The sequence below is a fragment of the Equus caballus genome, chromosome 9 (genome assembly GCF_041296265.1).
Source record: "Equus caballus isolate H_3958 breed thoroughbred chromosome 9, TB-T2T, whole genome shotgun sequence".
In the NCBI taxonomy this organism is placed as follows: domain Eukaryota; kingdom Metazoa; phylum Chordata; class Mammalia; order Perissodactyla; family Equidae; genus Equus; species Equus caballus.
In genome coordinates, this window is record NC_091692.1 from 12,609,175 (window position 1) to 12,625,583 (window position 16,409).

The following is a 16,409-nucleotide window of genomic DNA, read 5'->3' on the forward strand; positions in this document are numbered from 1 at the left end:
CTGTGGAGTGGGTCCATGATATTCATTTGACTTTTAAAGGAGTCTATGGCCAAAAAAATAAAAGGATAACTTTTTAAGAACATGTTTGGTAAGAGATCTGCTGGAGAAGTAGGCAAGGAATGTGGTCAAGGATTACAGACCTGAGTAAAAGAATTCTCACTAGAGAGGGGCAGGGAAAGGGGAGAAAGTGAAGGCAAAGTTCTCCTGATTCACAATTTTATTTACAGACCAGATATGTATGTCATGTCACTATTTTATTTTATTTTTTTGAGGAAGGTTAGCCCTGAGCTAACTACTGCCAATCCTCCTCTTTTTGCTGAGGAAGACTGGCCCTGAGCTAACATTCATGCCCATCTTCCTCTACTTTATACATGGGATCCCTCCACAGCATGGCTTTTGCCAAGCGATGCTATGTCCGCACCCGGGATCCGAACCGGCAGACCCCGGGCCACCCAGAAGCAGAACGTGTGAACTTAACCACTGCGCCACCGGGCTGGCCCCTCATGTCACTATTTTTGACATGTAGAATAAGTCACCCAGAATACATCACACATATAAACCATTAGTTATTTTGTTCAATTCCTTTGTTCTTTATTAGGAGATCCACATAAAATGACTAGTTTGGGTTCAAAATTATTTTAAAAAATACACTTTTGCTTTGTAGAGATGCTTTTTTTAAAAGTATCACTTTAAATTGTGAATTTGGAGATTTTGCCACTTTATGAAATCCCATCTATAGTTCAGTTGGATTACATTAGCATTTTTAAATTGCTAACTAAAGCCCCCTAGTATTTCTACATAAATTACAACGAAGCCAAGTGCATTCTTTATCATATTTATAAAAGTGATTTTTTTTATCTTAGACTTTTTAACATGGTATTCTAGACAAACCATTTAAAATTTTGATTCTCTCTAATGTGTGCATGGAATTTGAAATCTGGAAGAAAACTTGAAGATGATGCAGTATGACATGCTCATTTTATTGATAAAGAAATAAACCCAGGGGCCGACCCCGTGGCCAAGTGGTTAAGTTCTCGCACTCCGCTTCGGTGGCCCAGGGTTCGGATCCTGGGTACAGACATGGCATTGCTCATTAGGCCATGCTGAGGCGGCATCCCATATGCCACAACTAGAAGGACCCATGACTAAAATATACAACTATGTAGTGGGGGGATTTGGGGAGAAAAAAAAGCAGGGAAAAAAGAAAAAAAGAAAGAAACTCAGAGAGATGAAGAGCCTTGACCAAGCTCGCTAATGACAGAGCCAGGAGAAGAGACAAGCCTTGGATTCCTAGCTTCGTGCCTTCTCTAACATCCCGTCAACAAGCTGTTGGTTGCAGAACTGCCTCCATTTCTCTGGTGAGACCAGCCAGTAGGAGACTAAGAACAAACCACTCTGCAGAGACACAGACTCAAGCAAGGACTTGCCAGCTCTGCCTCTTCATCACCAACAAGCATATTCTCATAGGACCGCTCCTGACTCCCCAGTCTAGTGAGACATTAGAACTCAAGCATTCACAAATCACGACACACTGTCAATGTTGCAGCATCTGCCCAGTGATCCCTTTGCAGGTCCTTCAAGTTACTAGACTATTTGGGTTCCCATATTTCCTCCCCTTTTCTGATGGAAAGTCCAGCTGCTTTTAGTCCTTTCTGGACAGGTTACCTTTACCTCTGAAGGGAAGACCTCAGGCACATCTACAGCTTGTGTACGTTCTGTTTCTTTCTCTCTTCCAGGAGGTGGAGTTGGGGTAGTTTGTGAGGTAAAGGAGAATCACCTCCTTGAACTTGATGGTCATTTCTAATTGCTGTGGAAATTAAAAAATGAATGTCATTATCAAACCTGAAAAAAATAATAATAATTCCTTTATAGCATCTAATATCCATTTTATGTTTAAATTTCTCCAGTTGTCTCAAAAATCTTTTTTACAGGTGGTTTGTTTCCATCAGGATCCAATGTTAACACACTGCATTTGTTTGATATCTCTCTTAAATATCTTTTATTGCAAATGACGCTCTTAAGAAGATTCTTCAAGGGTATGGGAAACTTTATTATTGCTAAACTGTTTTTGCAAAGTGATTTACCAATTTCTCTCCTATAATTCATGAGGGCTCCACATCCTTTCCCACTTTTGGCATTGTCACTCACTTTATTTTTTGCCTGAGTGTGAACCCCACCCTGTAAAGAAATGAGATGCGAGCCTAGTCATCAAATATTGTGTATAATCAAGTGTTTTAGATATAAAAATTACATGTTCCCTAGAGATAATTATATGCCCCACCCCATCTGAAAGTCATTGTTTTAGCTGTGAGTACATCAGGATCTATCTATTATATTTTAATGAAAGAATGAAGAAGGTAGTGAGGTAATTATGTACTACTTAATATTTCCCAGGAAGGATATGACTGGTACTGACTTTTCCCTCCTACAAAGATCCTTTACAAGACATACAAAACCCAAGGGACCAGATGTTGACTTTACAGTGAGGCGTGTCAGGATTCCTGTAACCCCCTTTCTTCCTTATTAGTATCTGTCATGGCAGGTTGTCAGCTCTGATGATGTCATAATGCTTTGTTTGTGGGGTCATCTGATGTCACTTATACCTTACGAAGAATCAGCTTTTAAACAAAGTGAACCTTGGATGGTAAAACCTGATCTCCTGGAGTAATTTTCTGAGATCACAGGGATAAAGGACTCCAGAAGAAAACATATCTAGAAAAGCTTTCCTCTTTCATTGCGATATATGGGTTTTACTCACTGTTGAAATTTTGACAACACAACTGGGCTGGCACCTGGTCATGCTTCTGGATGATTCCTAGTTGCCAAGAGCATCCAAACAGTCCCAAGGATGCAGTCATTTTGCAGAACAAAGGGAAAACCAGCCCATTTCTGGGACTAGGGTGGAAGTCTGAAAGGAAAGAGTTTTTTTTTCCTTTTCAGACACATTTTACATTAGGGAATTTCCCAGAGAACATAATGATCTAAAGAGTGGGAAGGATGATATCCTACCTTGCTCTTATAGTCAAATCTTAATTTATAGAAGTTTTTTAAAACGTCAGGCTAATAAAATGACAGATTTTAAGCTTTCATTCTGGTAAAGTAAAAGCCTTCTTCTCAATGTATCAGCCACTTTAATTTTTTACTAGAACATGAGGTGCAAGCCTTGGCTTCCATTTTCCCCTTATAAACCAATGACATCTTCAGTTCTGGAATAGCTTTGAAAGACGTGGCTTCTGATAAATGTTGGCAGAACTGGTGCATTCCCGGAATAAATCCTGTATGCTCAGCTTTCCCTACTCAAACACATCCCTAGGTCGAATGACCACAAAACTCCCCACCACGAAACGGGCTGAAGGGAAGTCTAGATGCAACAGAAAGTATCCGTGTATTTTACAACGTGACGCTGGTACATTAAAAAAAATTTCATTATCTAGGAAGAAATCTCTAATCAAATGTCAATGCCATAACGGCCATAACTATCACTGATACACGTTAAGTTTGAAACTGAGAAACTGGGCTAAAGGGGCGGAAATCGCCCACAAACAAAAGAAAAACTTCAAAATTTTCTCTTCCCTTTCAGGCAAGTTTCAGCTCTTCGAATCCACTCCTGCCTTTATAAATATCAAAGTGCTGTTCTGCTCTCAATTCTCACCTTGTTGTATAAGGAAATCTGTGTTTCTTTTCCCCAAATTAGGAATATGAGAAATCTTCCAGGCCCGTAAAACCTGAAAGCAGCCCCGCGGGAAGTTTTATCTGATCCCAAGGGTGTAAAAGTGGGCACGGTGGGGTGCAAACGACACCAAAGGAAAAATCTGTACACCATCCACCTGCGGGTGGAAAAACAAAACGAAACAGAGAAGACGCCACGGGTCCAGACATCATCAGGATCTCGGAGCACAGACGGAAAAAAGAACCCACAACCGCGTCCAGGTCAGAACTGGAGCGGTCTTCCCTAAGCGATCGGAGCAGCGGGCGGCCTAGCCGCCGACGCCGTACGGCTGTGACCCGGGTACCGACAGCGCCATTGACCGCGCCCCCGCCCGCCCCTCCCCGCGGGCGCCCGGCACGCCGGCCAATCCCCTCGCGCCATCCCCTTCCCATCGCAGGCCCCGCCCCCGCGCCCGGGCTGCTGGGCCCCCGCGGCGTGACGCGAGCACGGCGGCTCCGCCCCCTGCGTCTCTGGCCTCGCCGGCCTTGGGGGGATGGTTCCATCATGGCGTCAATGCAGGTGAGAGGAGTTTGCAGCATCTGGGCGGGCGAGGGAGCCGTCGAGAGGATGCGAGTGTTTCGTCGGGGGCTGTGCCTGGGACCCTGGGGCACCCGGGCGGGTTCGGGAACGGCCCCGGTGGCCCGTCCTTCCTCAGCCTCAGGGCTTTGGGCAGGGGTGAGAGGCGGCAAGAAGAAGGGGGGGGTGTCGGTCGCGGTCGGTCGAAGCGGACACCAGCCGGCCGGGAAGTTGGGGGAGAAAGAAGGCTAGGGGGAGGAAAGGGCCGAGCGTGGCGTTGGCTCGGTAGCAGTGGGCTCGGAATCACTTTCCGTTCACACGGACGGCCGCAGCCGGCCTAACCGCCCGCCCCAGGGATGCCTTTTCCTTCGCGGTCCCCGGCCGGGCGGAAACAGCTGCTCTCGCCGTTGTCGCCGGGGCAGGGGCGGCCCCGAGAGGGGCTGAGTGTGGGGATCTGGAAAGGCGTTCCCCGAGAAGGCGGCTGGCTGCCCAGGCACTTCGCGGCCTCCGCTCAGGCCTCCCACGCCCGGCCTCCCTGAATGCTCGGCTCCTCGGCTCTCCTCCCTTTGGCTCTTAATCCTTTGCCCCGTGGGTACCGTTCTGTATCAGCCTCCGCACCCTTAACGAACATTCGTCCAGCAGCACCCTTTCTCCCTGTCCCTGAAGCCGCCCTTAGTCCATCAACATCATTTGCCGCCTAATAGGCAGTGTCCCCGAGAGCCAAGTCGCCAGTCCCCGTAGACCTCCCGGGATAGCGTGCCCTCAAATTTTTTTCCTACTGTGCCCCACCCTTGCGGTCGCAATAAGGCTACAGCCCTTTGCCCTTCTTCCCCAGATATTTAGTGGAACCTTAGTTTGGTAGGAGACCTCTGTTAAGCCGTGTTATATCTACCTGACTTGGCAGTGCATGGTTTTCTGGCTTTGCAACTTGATGTACTCCTTTTTTCCAAATCCAAGGAGTTTGGTTTTTTCAGGCAAAGATGGCAACCACAATTGCAGTTTTGTAGAGGTTGACTCTGCATTGTCTATGGCTTGCATTTAATTTACAGATAAAGATTAGCTCCGTCAAACCATATAGGAAGAGAAGAAAGAACTGTCGTTTGGAGTGTCAACTGAGCGCTTTTTAGAGTTTTAACAACATCTTTAGAAAGAGACCATGTTTTTCTTAGAAGGATTTTGTGCTTTTGTTTCTAGAAGAATAAGCAAATCTCCCTATGCTCCCTCCCGTTTTTTTTTTTTTTTCCTTTCCCAGGCGAGAACAGTGTTCTTTGATCTCTTTTTTGCATCTTCTTCCTCTTTTGTGCACGTTTGCTTCACGTTTACTTCTGTGCTTTTGTGTTATCCTCTTTCAATCTGTTTTTCATACAGTGTTCTTTTTAACATTTGCTTCTCCCTCTGGACTTTCCTACAGAATAGAAAAATTGTATTTAACATTCCTAGTTGAAAAGATGTCATGAAACGGTGCAGAGAGAAAAACAATTTCAGGAAACGTTATACTTTACACTAGTCTCCCCAGAGACGTTGGAGGAGTTTCGTCATTTGAGGCCAAAAAAGGAACTGTAGAACACTAGTTGAACAGTAGATGGGCTATATGACCAATTCAAGATTATTCGTGTTAAGATTAAAACTATTTAAGACTAACAATTAAGATTAAAATCCCCTACACTTGTGATGATATCTCACAAAAGAATTGTAGGGATAACAACCTGGTTACATTTAGACTTCAAGTGTCTGGAAAAGGCAGATTTCAATTTTTAAGAGAAAAAACTGAGTTGGTACAGAAGTTAATGTTGATAATCTTGAATTTTACATGGCAACTTAAGCAATGGAAAAAAAATACTTGCTAGTGCAATTCTGCATTTTTCTCACTGTCTTATCACGCTTTATTCCTTTGTCTTAGGATTTGAAGAATAGAAAACTGATGTTTCCTATTTTAATTAAAATAAAACTAAATCTTTCCTTTTAGTTATATTTTTAAAGTAACAGATACAGATTTTCTAGTAGTATCTTGAAAAATATTTGCATATAGATAAATCAAGCTTTTTGAAACACAGCACTGCTTTCTGTGCGGTTATTCTCTGGTGAACAGCATTTTTGCCTCACCTTCTTAGTAATGAAGTTTAACTCTTTTCAGAACTAAATTACACATAAAACTGCAACCAGATTATGGAATTTGTTCATTCTCTCATCAGTTATTTTGGGGGGGCCTCCTATGTATCAGGTACTCATCTAGGTGCTGGGCATACAGCAGTGATCAAGAGCACCAAGATTTCTGCCCTTGTGGATATAATAGTGCAGTTCGGGGAGACAGACAAGAGCAAAATATTTGTTAGTTGTGCGTTATATTAAAAGGTGATAGTGATATGGGGTAAAAGCGTGGAAGGAGGTTAAGAAATGGATATTTTTGGGATTTCAGTTAGAGAGCTTAGGAAGAAGTACGCCATACATCACTGTCACTCAGACCATGTCCTTACCTAGAAAGTTTTCAGTAGATTTCTTTATCTTACCCACACCAGGATATTACTGCTGAACAGGTTACTTAAACTGTAAGGAGAACTGTATTTTAAAAACATGCATATTATCCAAATGTAACGTAGGATTTGATTACTTAAATTGATAAAATGAAATAAATTAGTCTTCAGGATCAATAACATCAAGTAAGGGTAGACTTTGAATGTCTCGTTGCAGAGGATTGTAAAGTTGAGGTGGTAATTTTTTTAGTGTACTCTGTCAGTGCCTTCCAACCTCTTTTCAAGTTGTGGCACACAGAAAATAGTTTTTGAATTGCACACTAAGGTGGGTAAGGTTGTTGGAGGCTGGAAGCACCTGGCCAGGCAGCTGCAGGTGAAACATTGGGGCTGGAGATGAGTGTTCTGGTACTCCTGTAATGCTGGAGAAGATCTGCTCTATAATAGTGCTAGAGTCGTTCTTCAATATGCAGTTCAAGATTGTGGTTTTCAGGCTTATGTGAGCCCTCTGAGATGTTCTTTCTCATTTTTTTTCTTCCTACTGTTTCTTCCTAGAACAAAGTCACAAATCACCCAGTAAGATTATGGTTAGATTATGTTTTAAGAAACTGTTCTTAGAGAATGGTGGGCTCATGGCAGTACTTAAAATTGGCAGGAGTTAGAGTAAATAAATAGATCTACATTTAGTTTTGATAATTCTAGAAATCTTTAAATAGTAAATGGAAAGTAGCAAATTTCTAGATTTGGCATTTTAGGGATTTTGGTGATTTGGTACAAACTTCCTATCTCCAAACTACAAAAGCATTATTAAAGTGAATTTTTGTCTGATTCTAAACATTTCTTACAAGTGTAGCAGTATTGGGATATTCTATTTTCAGCTAGACCGTACAGTTGTATTTTCTGAGTCTCATTTCTTTTTTCATTTTGTATTTAATCTTTTTTTTGCCCATATTGGTTCATTTCTTATTATGAAATAGTTAACTAATTTGGCCTCCCGGGGTATATTTTCTGATTTTAGAATTTAGCTATTTCATTCAAACTTCTCTTATGTTGGAAGCTTTTACATATACCCTGTATACTTTTCTAATTTGACCATCTAGACTTATTTATTAATTTTAGATATGCACTCACCTTACATTGTGTGTTAAGATCTTAGAAAGTCAGTGCATAATAGTTGATATTTGTCAACTCTAAAAACAGTAATAAAATGGAGAGAAATGGTCAAGTGAATTCTTACAGATTTTCTGCATTTTGTTCCTCTGTCTTACATAATTGGGTCTTATACTATTGACTGTTGATTTGGCTAGATGGAAGGAGCTTGAGATTTAGTAACAGGAGATGGATTATGAATGTGTGTTTATTGTCAGATGACTTAGAAACAGTAAATTATTTCGGATTATTCACAGCTCTGCATTGCTCTTTGCTCAAGCAATTGGCTGTAGTGATTGAGAGAGATGGAGTATGGGCTCATACAGACATTTCTATTATTGTAGTCACGTTGCCTTGACAGTTAGATTCCATAGGACTGTCGATGTCATCATGAAGGGTTACAGTGTAATCAAAAGTTAGAAAATTGGCCGTCGTTGTCTTGGATCCTGAGATTTACTAAGCAGTGGGAGCTTGGGGAGAATAGCTAGAATTACAGTATCTGGGAAAGTTGGCTGCTTACTCTGGTTAGAAATAGGGCGGTGAGGGAGCTGTTGGAGCAGGCAGCATGGGAAAAGGGGACAGCATAGAAGAGTATTGTGGGTGTTCTGTGTGAATGATAAAGCTAAGTAGATAGTAGACGACATGTGAACAAAAGTGTAAAGCTAGGGTAATCCATCTTCTTAACTCCCAAAGCAGTCATTGCGGTACTTTTATTTTTGCTGTTACTCCATTACTGCTTTATGATACGCCTTCTATTTTTGTCCTGACTTTGTTTGGGTCTTTTATTTAACTTTTCAGGTGTCTTCAACTCCCTTGAACCATAGATTTCCATGAGAATAGGAAAAAGTCTTTCTCTCTATCCCTTAAATGTGCACAGAGTGACTACAGTAAGTGTTTGTCCATCACTTGACACTTCAGAATGGCCCTCCTAAATAACAAATTCTGCATTCGGTTAATTCTATTTTACAGAAATCCTTTAAGCAATTTTATAGTAGTAATGTTGAGTACCTATAAAAGGATAATTAAAAGTTCATATTTATATTATATATGCATTTCCCTAAAAGTTGGCTTATTTTCCTTATATGTTTGCCGTAACTGTAATGTTTTTCAAAGTATTTTCAAATCCTTTTCTCTGGATTCTTATTCCAACCTTGTAAAATGGAAAATCAGGTAATCCTATTTCATTCTAATAGAGACAGGGAGAGTGACTTTTGATAAGCAGTCACTCATTTGGAAAGTGACTTACCCAAAATTACATAGCAGCTGAGTAGGGAAGCTGCAATTAGAAACCACTCTGAAATCTCATGCTGTGAAGTTGTAGGTAATGAACATATTAACAAGTTTGGCATTGTAGAGAAGTCATTGGGATAATTATTTAACTTTCCTGCCACAAAGTAAGCATTTACTAAAATATTAGAGCTTCTACAGCTAAGAAAATGAGAGGATAATATTCCTTATACTTTATAATATAAAAATACTTTATGCATCGAATTTTAGAAAGAAATTCTTTATGCACATACTTGAGCACTGAGTAAAATTAGAATCGCGAATCTTTACTGTTCAAAGATAATCTTTATTATGAAGGAAAGTTTTAAAAGTAGGGATGATCTGGCACCTTTCTGAAAATATCTTTCTGCATAATATTTACCTAAGTTGAGCATTTGTTACATGAATTTTATTGCATCTTTATATCATTGCAGTCTGCTTCATTATTTTTATCTGCAAAATACTTATTTGTGTTTGTCAGGTGTTTTAAAATTTTCCTCATTAGATAGCCTTTATTTGTGAATGCAGTTTTTGGATCACCAACAAATGGAGCATGCCTTTGAGTTATTTTATTCTGAGAAAAACTCTGATCTCGTTTAGTTATTTTTGTAAAACTTCATTAGAAAAACACAGGATCTGGAATCAAAAAATTGTGTTCGGATTCTGTTTCACTACTTAATGGTTATCTTGCACAAAAATTGGTGTGTAGTGGTGAAGACAAAAGCAGATTAACAGGTAAATGTATCAAACTGCCTTTTTGATTTCTCTTCCTCAGACCTGTTCTTTCTAAAAGCAGATTAACAGGTAAATGTATCAAACTGCCTTTTTGATTTCTCTTCCTCAGACCTGTTCTTTCTGTAGTATTCCCCGTGTTGGTACGTGGCAACTTCATTCTTTAATTTGTTCAACCAGAAACCGTGGTTTCATCCTACTACATAGTCAAACCACCAGCAAATTCTATCCAGCTCTACCTTCAGAATGTCTCCAGGATCCAGCTGTTTGGCTTCTCTCTGAAGTGTTCCCTGATGTAAATCATCCTTATCGCTCATCTGGATTGTATCAGCTGCTTCATAGCTGCTTCCTGTTCCCTTACTGTCTTTTCTCAACCCCTTATTTAGATTCTTTTAGAACAAAAGTCAAATGTCACTTCACTCACATCCCTACTGTGGCTCCCCTGTTTCACTCGGAATATAATCCAAAATCCCTGTTAATGTCCGAGAAGGTCTTCTGTCCTGTATTTCACTTAACACCCTGCCTCAGTACTCACTTCTCTACAGCCTTACTGGCCTCCTTGCTATTTCTGCCTCAGAGTCTTTGCCCTTGTTATTTCCTCTGCTTGGAGTGCTCTTTTCCACGTATCTGGATAGCTCACTTCCTTTTTTTCCTCACATCTTTGTTCAAAGATAGTTTCCTTAGAGAAGCCTTCTTGCTGCCCAATATAAAATAGCTCTCCCACCCTGTAATTCCCCTGCCCTGCTAAATTCTTCATAGCCCTGACATATTAATTAATTAATTTGCTATTTCTCTTGGCCGTAACCCACTGCGTGGCATGTAGGAGGTCCTCACTAAGTGTCAGAGGAATAAATGAACACAGCTTTTGGATTCACATAAACTAGGTTTGAATTCTAGCTTTGCCACTTGATAGCTGTGTAGCTTTTTTCCCCAACATAAAATAGGGATAAATAATTGTATGGGGTGAAATTGCTATTTACTTCATGTTGTGGATCTTTGGAGTTGTTTGTGAGTTATATCTTACAGTGTGACTTTCCTCTTATTTTAAACTACTGCTATCACTTTAAAAAAAATTTGACTCCTGGTCCTGTGTTGGCTATCATTGGGAAAAAGTAGATTTCCTTTATGATCGTCATATGAAGTCTCTCCTTGTATTTCCATAGCACAGGAAGGAGGGAGGAAGTATGGTTTCTAATTAGTGTGTATCTTTGCCAATCCTCTTCAAAATTTTAGAATTAGCCAAGTAGAACTTTGAGACTTCAACATCAGTTTTAAATGGCACATTCAATTTTTTTCTTTTTTTAGTTGAAATATAATCACATACCATAAGACTTCCTCACTGGGTTTTTTTTTGTTGGGTTTTTTTTTTTTTGAGAAAGATTAGCCCTGAGCTAACATCTCTGCCTATCTTCCTGTATTTTGTATGTGGGACGCCAGCCACAGCATGCTTGATATGTGGTGCATAGGTCTGTGCCTTGGATCCATACTGGTGAACCCTGGGCTGCCGAAGCAGAGCCTATCAACTTAACCACTACACCACCAGGCCAGCCCCTCAATAGTTTTTAATGTGACCATCATCACTATCTAATTCCAGAATATTTTCATTATCCCCAAAACAAACCCCTTACCCATTAGCAGTCTCTCCCCATCCCCCTACCCTTGGAAATCACTAATCTGTTTTCTGTGTCTATAGATTTGCCTGTTCTAGGTATTTCATGTGAATGGAATCATTCGGTATGTGGCGTTTTGTGACTGGCTTTTTCACTTAGCATAATGTTTTTGAGGTTCATCTATGTTGTAGTTTGTATCAGTACTTCATTCATTTTTATGGCTAATAGTCTGTTTTATGATTATATGACAGTTTATCCATCAATTGATTGACATTTGGATTTTTTCCTGTTTTCATTCATCAGTTAATTGACTACTTGTATTGTTTCTGCTTTTTGAAGAATGCTGCTTTGAACATTCATGAACGTGTTTTTGTGTAGACAAGTTTTAGTTTGTCTTAGGTATATACCTAGGAGTGGAACTGCTGGGTCGTTTGGTAACTCTATGTTTAACTTTCTAAGGAACTGCCAGACTTTTCTATGGCAGCTGCATCATTTTGCATTCCCACCAGCAGTGTGCAAAGGTTCCAGTTTCTACACATTCTGGCCAATATTTGTTGTCCGCTTTTTTGATTATACCTACCTTAGAGGGTGAGGAGTGATATCTTGTTGTAGGGTTTTTGTTTGTTTGTTTGTTTTTTTTTTTTGTCGAGGAAGATTGGCCCTGAGCTAACATCTGTTACTAATCTTCCTCTTTTTTGCTTGAGGAAGATGGTCCCTGAGCTAACATCCATCTTTCCCTACTTTATATATGGGATGCTGCCACAGCATGGCTGACTGAGCGGTGTATAGGTCCACACTCAGGATCCAAACCTGTGAACCCCAGGCCACCGAAGCGGAGTTTGTGAACTTAACCACTGCACTACCAGGCCGGCCCCCTCATTGTGGTTTTGATTTGCATTTCTCTAATGACTAATGCTATTGAGCATCTTTTCTTGTGCTTATTGGTACATTTCTTGGAGGAATGTCTATATGAATGCTTTGCCCATTAAAAAAATTGGTTTTTTTATTGTTGAGCTGTAAGAGTTCTTTATGTATTCTGAATGCAAACCACTTATCTTGATTTGCAAATATTTTCTCCTATTCCGTGAGTTGTTTGCACATTCTTGATGATGTCCTTTGAAACACAAAAATTTTTAATTGTGAAGTCCAATTTATCCATCTTTTTCTTTTGTCATTTGTCTTTTGGTGTCATAGGTAAGAAGTCATTGCCTAATACAAGGTCATAAAGATTTACACTTTATTACACCTATGTTTTCTTCTGAGAGTGTTATAATTTTAGCTCTTTCATTTAGGTCTTTGATTCATTTTGAGTTAATTTTTGTATATGGCGTGAGGCATATTTTTGAAGTTGTATCTGCCCAATCTGAGGGTCCATCAGGTTTTCCTGCTGGATTCAAGTTATTTCTCTAGGTGAGTGGAGCTGTTAGCTGTTTTTCAGATGAGAATTTAAAATGCAGCCCCACAACTAAAAAATGTGAGTGTAATCCTAATAAACTACTGAGAATATGTATATATTCATGTGTTCGCTTTTATTGTAATTAAAATAGGCATACCAATTTTAAATTTTAGAATTACTGAGGCTTTGAGCCATAGGGCATTTTAGAAGTCATCTAGTCTAACCCTCATACTTTTTCTTTAAAGCATTGCTGCATTTTGTGGTTAGAGGTGGTTGGTAAAATGTAATTTGTTTACTTTTGTACTGCTTGGAAGGAAGATATATTGAGCAAATTGAGTATATAGATTTTTTTTCTAGTATATAGGTTTGGTATGAGGAAAACTATTACATTCTTAGGAAAACCAATTTAAGGATTCTAGTGGAAGAAAATTACGTAGTCTATGCGTATTGGTGCCATCTTTGCTTTTTATGTTGCCTAGTGGAAACCTCATAGAATTCATTTCTTTATAACAATTAGTTTGAGCTACCTTGAGGATATTTCTACAGTCCATCCTCATTATTCATGAATTCTGTATGTGTGAACCCACCTACTTGGTAAAATTTATTTGTAACCCTGAAATCAATACTCCTGATGCTTTTGTGGTTATTTGCGCACATGTGCAGAAAGGCTAAATATTTGAGTTGCTGCATGTGCATGTTCACAGCTGAGGTCAAACAAGGCAACTCTCTGCTTTGTTTCAGCTATCATACAGTAAACAAGTGTACCTTTTTGGGTCTATTTAGTGCCATTTTTTTTTTTTTTTTGCATTTTTCTGCTTTTGGTGATTTCACTGTTTAAAATTGCGTCCAAGCAGTAGTAGTAAAGTGCTGTCTAGTGTTCCTAATTGTAAGGAGATTGTGATGTGCATTACACAGAAAATATGTGCGTTAGATAACCTTTGTTAAGGTGTCAGCAGTTGGCCTTGAATGCAGTGTTAATGAATCAACAGTATATATTAAGGAATCTTTAAATAGAAACACACAAAAACCAAGGTTATTATTGATTGGTTGAATATGACCAGAGGATTGCAGGAACCTAACCCTGTATTTCCCCTAGGAACAGTGGTTCAGTATTTGCTAGCTAAGTATTTGCTGTGGCTTTATAGAACATAACTACTGTGGATAACAAGAATTGACTTGGGCCGGCCCTGTGGCCGAGTGGTTAAGTTCTCACGGTCTGCTTCCGCTCCCCAGGGTTTTGTGGGTTTGGATCCTGGGCGTGGACTTAGCGCTGCTCTTCAAGGCCATGCTGAGGTGGCATCCCACATAGCACAACTAGAGGACCTGCAACTAGAATATGCAACTCTGAATTGGGGGGCTTTGGGGAGAAGAAGAAGAAAAAAGAATTGTATCTTGATTTAAATTTTGGTCCACTTTTGGTTTGATTTGAGACCAGGTTAAAACTGATAAAATGTAATGTTGTTGCTACATCCTGGTTCCTTGTTTGCCTTTTTCTATTTTCTACTGTAGGTCAATAACTTCACCCATTTTTTTCTTTTTTTTTTTTTTTTTTGAGGAAGATTAGCCCTGAGCTAACTACTGCCAGTCCTCCTCTTTTTTGCTGATGAAGCCTGGCCCTGAGCTAACATCCGTGCCCATCTTCCTCTACTTTTTTATATGTGGGACGCCTACCACAGCATGGCCTGCCAAGCGGTGTCGTGTCTGCACCTGGGATTCGAACCAGTGAACCCCAGGCCCCCAAGAAGCGGAACGTGCAAACTTAACGGATGTGCCACCGGGCTGGCCCCTCCCCAGTTTTTTTCTTGAGTTACCTCACAGTTCACGTTAGTAGTTTTCAACATTGGCATTATATTGAAATCACCTGGTAAGCTTTAAAAAAGAAAACAACTATCCCCAGAGATTGATTTAATTAGCCTGGCATGCATCCTGGTTATTGGAATTTTTCTTAGCTCTTCAGTAATTCTAATATGCAGCCTAAGTAGAGAACTCATCTTCACTGCAGTGGGAGAATTTATGTTTGCATATTATGTAAATTGAGAAAGACACAATACATCTCCTTGGACCATATTTAGAGTTCAAGAAATGGTAGACATTTGAAAGTTAATACCTCTGGAGAGAGCTTTAAGAACCAAATTTGAGACTGTGGGAATGGTTATATATGTTCTTGGTTGTCTACATAATCACAGTTCTATCAGAGAACATCCATTTCCTGTACATATCAAAGCAAGTGCTGAATGCTGACTACCTGATCAGTTTTAGTGAAATCTCTCGTTTGGTGGCTATTTTAGTCAAAGAAACAAAAGTGTCTGCCGTGAGAGTTCTTTGTAGAGGAGGATTATTGAACAGAGTGCTTTAAGATGTGGCTGCTGCATGGTCCCCTAGGCTCAGTTAGGAGCTGAGTGAGTCTTCTGTTCCACTTGTGTACCTAGACAAACACACACGTTTTATGCCATGAATCTTTGTAGGTGAATACAAATGATTACAATCTCAATTTTTTTTATTGCTTTAAATAATCTTAGGAGCCCTGTATTAAAATATGAATAGTCCTTGGAATGTTAGTCTTTTGGCCCTTCGTTAGGGCCATTATTGTTTCTGACCTTTGTATCTCCCATTCTAAAGCCTATACTGAACTTTTTACCAGTCAATTAAAATCTCAGAGTCAGGTTTATGATTCTAGGTCCTGCGTCTATCTCCTGTGTTCTTAGGTTGAAGTGGATGCTATTGCAAATGTGTAGATTCTGTCAGTATTCTTTACCTAGGAATACTTAACAACTCTTTTAAATCACTTTTTATATTGGACTTCCACTTTTAATTTTGGGTAGTTTTGACAGGTCCTTGTGTTTTCATTGTTCCTGGGATTTTTTTTTTTTTTTAACTTATCTGGCAGGTTATTTAGTTAGCCCTTCGTCTCTTTGTACTGTCTTTCTGAATTCGAATTTTACTCAAAATACACTTTAGTTCTCTACAGCTCTATACCTGACATCATGAATCCACCAAACTTAGCCTCAGTCCTCACAGCTCTGCATACTTTTTCTTATCTTGTTTGCCCTCATGGCGTGTTTTACCTCTTGCATGGAATTTTTCACTTCTGCCTTGTGCTTACTATAAAGGTACGTGGTCTGTATTAGATTTTTAGCTCACTGAGGGCAGTCTGCTACTGGTGGTAAGCACTCAGATGTTTTCTGAGTGAATAAATAGAACAGAGACTCAAGTAAATACTTTTTTCAAAACAAGTCAGAAGTGGTATGAAAACATTGCTTTCTTTCCCTATCTCTGATACCTTTGATGTCTTTCGCTTCAGCTTCTGCTGTGGTTCAATTAAAAAAAAATAAAGAATGGAGTTGAATAGGAAAAAGTATGTGTAGTATTTTAAAATTAGTGTAAATTTCCTGTTAATTAGGTGGATGTCTTTCAACTAGACTAATTTGGGTGGTAATTCTTTCACTTTGGAGATAATGCTTCAGTGAAAGTCTGATGTTTTTTCCTGATGGTAGGTTTTTTCTTAAGTTTCCAATCCACAGCCTTTACCTTGACAGCAAATAATCCGAGGTCTTGCTTCATTG

General features: G+C 39.8%; 1 protein-coding gene and 1 long non-coding RNA gene across 4 annotated transcripts in view; one reads left to right on the forward strand and one right to left on the reverse strand.

The window, feature by feature from the left end:
* LOC111774922 (uncharacterized) overlaps positions 1 to 4,111 on the reverse strand; it is a 53,746-nt gene extending 49,635 nt beyond the window's left edge. The window contains exons 1-3 of one of the 3 annotated variants that reach the window (XR_011421542.1): positions 3,653 to 4,104; positions 2,759 to 2,908; positions 1,672 to 1,807 (exon numbers count right to left, since the gene is read on the reverse strand). This is a non-coding gene — a long non-coding RNA (uncharacterized lncRNA). Of the gene's footprint in view, positions 1 to 1,671; positions 1,808 to 2,416; positions 2,549 to 2,758; positions 2,909 to 3,652 lie in introns of those variants that run through there. The other 2 variants (XR_011421541.1, XR_002810248.2) reach the window with 2 other exon arrangements.
* Positions 4,112 to 4,177: 66 nt separating this feature from the next.
* Positions 4,178 to 16,409, forward strand: part of UBE2W (ubiquitin conjugating enzyme E2 W) — a 69,912-nt gene continuing 57,680 nt past the window's right edge. The window contains exon 1 of the mRNA NM_001433514.1: positions 4,178 to 4,228. Within this exon, the coding sequence (NP_001420443.1) occupies positions 4,214 to 4,228 (15 nt within the window). The 5' untranslated portion in view covers positions 4,178 to 4,213. The remainder of the gene's footprint in view (positions 4,229 to 16,409) is intronic.